Genomic DNA, 6,338 nt, shown 5'->3' on the forward strand with positions numbered 1-6,338 from the left:
TAACCATCAGGAAAACAGTTCCTTATGTACATACTATACTTAATCACAGAATCACAGAATCATCTAGGCTGGAAGAGACCTCCAAGATCACCGAGTCCAACCTCTGTCCTAACACTAACAAGTCCTACACTAAACCATATCACTAAGGGCTACATCTAAACGTCTTTTAAAGATCTCCAGGGATGGTGACTCAACCACCTCCCTGGGCAGCCCATTCCAATCCCTAACAACCCTTTCGGTAAAGAAGTTCTTCCTAACATCCAACCTAAACCTCCCCTGGCGCAACTTTAGCCCATTCCCCCTCGTCCTGTCACCAGGCACATGGGAGAATAGATCAACCCCCACCTCGCTACAACCTCCTTTAAGGTAACTGTAGAGAGCGATGAGGTCTCCCCTGAGCCTCCTCTTCTCCAGGCTGAACAAGCCCAGCTCCCTCAGCCGCTCCTCATAAGACTTGTTCTCCAGACCCCTCACCAGCTTCGTCGCCCTTCTCTGGACACACTCGAGCACCTCCATGTGCTTCTTGTAGAGAGGGGCCCAAAACTGAACACAGTACTCGAGGTGCGGCCTCACCAGAGCCGAGTACAGGGGGACAATCACCTCCCTAGACCTGCTGGCCACACTGCTTCTTATACAAGCCAGGATGCTGTTGGCCTTCTTGACCACCCGAGCACACTGCTGGCTCATATTGAGCTGCCTATCAACCAGTACTCCCAGGTCCTTCTCTGCCAGGCAGCTTTCCCCTCATCCAGATCATCGATAAAGATATTAAAGAGGACCGGCCCCAGTACCGAGCCCTGGCGGACTCCACTAGTGACCGGCCTCCAACCAGATTTGACTCCATTCACCACAACTCTTTGGGCCCGGCTATCCAGCCAGTTTTTAACCCAACAAAGGGTATGCCAGTCCAAGCCCCCAGCAGCCAGTTTCTTGAGGAGAATGTTGTGGGAAACGGTGTCAAAAGCCTTACTGAAGTCAAGGTAGACCACATCCACAGCCTTTCCCTCATCCACCAAGCGCGTCACTTGGTCATAGAAGGAGATCAGGGTCAAGCAGGACCTGCCTTTCATAAACCCATGCTGACTGGGCCTGATCGCCTGCTTGCCCTGCAAGTGCCGCGTGATGACCCTCAAGATAATCTGCTCCATGAGCTTCCCTGGCACTGAGGTCAAACTGACAGGCCTATAGTTCCCCGGGTCTACCCTCCGACCCTTCTTGTAGATGGGCGTCACGTTTGCTAGCCGCCAGTCGACTGGGACCTCCCCTGATAGCCAGGACTGCCGAAATAATAATAATCTTTATAACAGAGTTTAGCAAAAAAATACATCTTTCCTCACTTTTTTGTCCTGAACATTTACGTGGTTACCTGAATGATGCAAACAAGGGTTTTGTTTTGACAACCTTTTTTTTTTCATTGCACTGGATACATACAATGTATTAAATAGTGAGAAACATATTTGCACATGGCACATGCAACCTCTTGCTACTTGGCTGTGGCAAGGTAACTATTTCAATGAACTATTTCATCCTTACTAATCTTCCCACTGTCAAACCTTCCACTTACTCAGATTCAAGATGTCTTCACAATAGAACTTTCAAGGCCCTGAAATATTTTCAATGTTGACACTGTGTCGCAATCAAACCACAGCACTAGCATTTTGAGAAAACACTACATTTGTTAAATGAAGATTCTATTCGTAATTAAAAACTAATGAACAAATCCTAGAATTGCTAAAATTTAAAAAGTCAGCTTTAGCAGAAGAGTGAAAAATGTGGGCATTTGACACCAAAGTATGCTCAGAACTTTTATGTGGTAAGTACTTCAGCTGTGCACTTCTACTGAACAGACAAAAAGACGACATTTAGGACAAATAGTTTATATTAGGTCAACTTCAGACTTCAGATTTAAGACTACTGATATTCATTCGTGCATCTTTGAGAAACTTGTCATACACCCTTCTATACTCTGTAAGACTAAAGACAGCACAACCCTATAAACAACTTGTTTTTTTCAGAAGCATTATACTTTAGCTTGCTTTCACTTCAAGACAAATACATGAAGACAGAAAACAAAAAAGCCTATATTCTTTGTTGGTTTTAAGTGTTTATGATAGTCTCGACAGTAACACTCTAACCATGTGACATTGTTCAGATTAATTTGCAACAGGCAAATTTGGGTGTCTGGTCAAACAATTATTCTAGGGACAGCCGTACATTACATGCCCCTCTGTCTAACGACAATTTCTCCTTCCCCAGCAACCAAGAAGCTCACAAAGTACTGAAACACCACGGTACGGAACATAGGCACATCTAAGATCAAATACAGCAGTGTTGAGTGCCAGCCAAGAGAGAGCAGCAAACGTGAAGAGCCCCAAGAGTAACTTGATTTTCACTAGAGGAATATCCTACTACTTCTATCCTTGAAAATGCAAGACACAGACACACATCTTGCACTCCTCTGTGCACACACTAGAGAGGGTCCAGATCTGACCAGTTTAAAGAACACGAACCAAGAAGACACCATGTCTTCAACACGGGCTACAGGCACTGTCCTGAGAAGGTTTCCATTTCAGCTCGAGGTGTAAGAAATTTTGTTTGCTTCTCAGTAAGGAGTTTGGGGCCTATTAGGAGAGCTTTCCTGCAGTGTCCATTTCTCAAAATCTCTTACACAGATTAGGATTTTACCACATAGTTTCAAATCAGGGCAAACTTCCTGTTTTAACAAGGACTTGTTTGTCAGCTGCAAAGACCACTGAGATCAAAATCAGCTTTCTTCTCAAGCCCCTTCTTCAGGGATCTTCTCTCCCCTCCTTTAAGTAAAGAAGCAAGCCTGGAACACAAATTAAAAAGGCACACACACATATCACAAGCTACTCAGCTACTCTGGTTCTTCCATATTCAGAAAGTCATACACGAACACGTACACACAAAGCCTCAGGACCCCAGAGCTGTATTTCTGCAACCATTGGACAGCCTCAGGTAGAATTACTTACTTTGGTTCCCACAGCTGCGGAAACATTGACAAATATACTTAGCCTGCAAAACAGTCTGAAATCTAGGATGAAATGAGTTTATATACAGAATTACAGCCACAATCAAGGATCAGGGGTACTCTCCTCTGCAGAAAAGTGTAAGAAGAACGATGGTTAAAAAATAAAGCACAAAGTTGTTTCCACAGAAAGGAACAACAAAAGCAGGGCGCAAGCAACATAAGTCAGATACAAACACAAGTCATTAGGGCATCCATGCTAGATCATTGAAAGTTTTAATTGGAACAGAATGAAAAAGCAAAAGATGTAGAGGAATCGCAGACGAAGAGAAGTATGACTTGTATGGAAAACTGAGGAGGCCTATCAGCTGCTGTCTCAAGGAGACAAGCATGAGAATCACAGCAGCTTCGCCTTGTTGTGATTTACTTCAGTGTGGCATAAAAATAAACACATCAGTCGAGGTTTCTAAGCACGGATGCTCTCTTTGCGCAGAACAATCAAACTAAAGAACAGATGATTGATTTCCTAATGTACACGAGACCTTAGTTTATGGTCCTTTTTACTGGTCGCTCTAGGAATAGATTTCCGATTTGCTGTAGGATACCATTCCAGCTTGGCAAGCCTCTTGATCCTTCCCAGAGGCATTTTTTGTCGCTCCAAGTCACTTTTCCTTTAAGGAGCTAAAGGTTTTCGGTGTCGGTGCACTTTAGACTGTTTCCTTTCTTTTTCTTTTTTTTTTTTTCTCCTTCCCCCTGCCTATTTCCTCATTTTGACTTCTGACCAAGAGCCGGACCGTGTTAACTCCCTCCCATTTCACACCAGCCACCTCGTCACGGCCAACCACGTCCCCAGCTCCCACAGACAAACTTCCGAGCGCTTCTTAAGACCCACGGGAAGGCAAAACGAAACTTGCGCCAACGCGGCTGGCTAGCAAAACTGATAAAAAGCTTTTTTATGAAAAAAAAAAAATTCAAACACCCCCCCCCCCCCCCCCCCAAAAAAAAAAAAAAAAGCTCCACAGCCCCGGGCACACGCCAAACGCCGCCACACGAACTTCCCCGCGGCGCGACGAGGCGCTGAGGCCCGCTCCCCTCCCCTCCCCTCCCCTCCCCTCCCCTCCCCTCCCCTCCCCTCCCCTCCCCTCCCCTCCCCTCCCCGCCGCCCGAGCCCGGCCCGGAAACGCGGCCCGGGGAGGCCCGGCCGCCCCTCACCGCCCGACCCCGCTGCCGGTCCCGCCCCCGTCCCCTTCCTTACTTCTTGGTGTCGCTGCTGAAGAGCCCGAAGGCCGCGGGCACCGAAGGGGCCGTGGTGGGCGCCGCCTCCTGAGCCAGCTCGGGCGCCGCCTCGCCGGCCTGCTCGCCGTAGCTGTGCCCGTTACCGGACATGTCGCCGCTCGCTGCCCGCTCCGACAAACTTACCGGCACGGCACGGCACGGCACGGCACACACCCCCCGCCAAGCACCGGGCACGGGGCGGGAGGGCCACGTGACGGGGGGGGGGGGGGGGGGGGACTCGGTCCGCCCCGCCCCGCCCCGCCCCGCCCCGCCGCCCGGAGGTGCCGTCGCCGCGGCAACGCGGCCCGGCCGTGAGGCGGGTGTTGTAACGGCCGGGCTGACCGGCCCCTGCCGTGCCTGGGCGGGAAGGAAAGTTAAAAGATGTCCAAGCACAAAAAAATCTCCAAAATTGTCCAAACACTCCAAAAAAAAAAGAAATCCAAAAGGTGTCCAAACACAAACCTTAAGCACGCTGCTGCCCGGCCCCCTGGCCTCTACTGGGCACAGGCCGTTTTATTTTTGTGTAGCCAAAATACTAACGTGGCCCCTACACGTAGCAAAAGCAACTCTTGTTGCGTGTAGTAACCAATATTATAAATTAACCAGCTTGGTACTAATTAGTCATACACACTGACTGCGCTGCAAGTCTGCTCCAGGTTGCTAAATATTCAACAAGTTAAAAGTTAAGTCCTATCAATTCCACCACTAGAAAGGAGGAAAGAAAAGAGAAACAGTCCCAGGGTATCTCATCTGATAGCAAGGTGGCTCCAGTCCCAGCGTTAACAACACTTGCCGTTCCAGGAGCGATGACGCAGCCTACATTCACAGCAGCAACTTACATATACGAGCCCATGGAACATAAAAGGATGACTAGAAGTCATACGAGAAAAGTTTCTCTTAATTTCTTTTTACAGTCTTATTTTACTATATACATCCTACACGCACAATTTCTTTTTACAGTCTTATTTTACTATATACATCCTACACACACCAAAGTATCCTGTCTTCTTCCACACCTCCTACTGTTTGAGGAATAATTTGTGCTCATTAAAATGCCCTTCTATCCATCTATCTAAATTATGTTAGCGGAGTCCAGCCTCTTCATCCTGAGAACAAACTCGTTTCCAAAAGGTTACAGTTCACAATCAATACCTTTTATCTTACAGAGGGGAAAAAATGGTTTGTCATAATATTTTTCTGAGGCAGCTCTTCAAGTTTCTTGTCTTTCACCAACTTGTACATTTCTGTTTGAAACTGGGTTAGTGCCAAGCAAATAAACTTGACAGGAGGTGTTACCAATACGTTATCTATTAAGAGAGTGGGACAGAGATAAGGTCAGTTGATCACTTCAGTTGCCTTCTGTGGATGCCAACATTTCAGCTTCCTTTCAGGGTCTCTAATAGCCTTCTTCTTTGTAGTACAGTCTCTTGAAAGTCAAGGCTTAGAGAATTAAAGGCCACTGTTGGCTCCCAGTCACAATGCAAATATTCTTGACCGTCACCAATATGCCTGTTGGTTCTTCAGATTTACAATTTTTCATACTATCCCTTCCAATTGCTCACAGGAACAGCCACGCCAGTTTTCTTTCCCTGCAGTTGCAGATATCTCGTTATAATTACCACAAACTCTCACGGCACCTGTTGATACTCTTTCAGTGATGTGACTTGAGGCAGACATCTCTCGATCTTACAAAGTCAGGTGAAATCCTAGGACCTGACTTTTAAAGGATCAAAAACCAGAGTAGGCTCTCAGAGGCAGATGCCAGTAGGCATCTGGCAAGACCAGATGTAAAAAGGACAGTTATTCATCTCCTAAAAGTTTAAGATGCTGATTCTCTGAATTTGTACCAGCAGCGTTCTGAAATCATCTCTGACGCAATTTTTCAAACCATGCATTACTTTCACAGTGTAACAGTGAGAGCACTTGAACTTTGGTCCCATACGTGGTTATGCATACATGAAAGGGGCCCTGGCTTACATCTTTTATTTGCATGTAAGGCACATGCAGGGTAGGAAAAGGTAACCTATATCAGGCCAAGTCCATAGTTTTTAAGGTAGATCTATTCTTGTTCCTT

General features: G+C 46.8%; 1 protein-coding gene across 2 annotated transcripts in view; it reads right to left on the reverse strand.

Annotated features, from left to right (window-relative positions):
• The window catches only part of AP3B1 (adaptor related protein complex 3 subunit beta 1), a 165,395-nt gene extending 160,914 nt beyond the window's left edge, over window positions 1-4,481 (reverse strand). The window contains exon 1 of one of the 2 annotated variants that reach the window (XM_083819023.1): window positions 4,245-4,481. In XM_083819023.1, coding sequence (XP_083675149.1) covers window positions 4,245-4,375 — 131 coding nt within the window. In that variant the 5' untranslated portion in view covers window positions 4,376-4,481. The remainder of the gene's footprint in view (window positions 1-4,244) is intronic. The other variant, XM_083819024.1, reaches the window with a different exon arrangement.
• Window positions 4,482-6,338: the final 1,857 nt, after the last annotated feature.

Source organism: Anser anser, assembly GCF_964211835.1.
Source record: "Anser anser genome assembly, chromosome: Z".
Classification (NCBI taxonomy): domain Eukaryota; kingdom Metazoa; phylum Chordata; class Aves; order Anseriformes; family Anatidae; genus Anser; species Anser anser.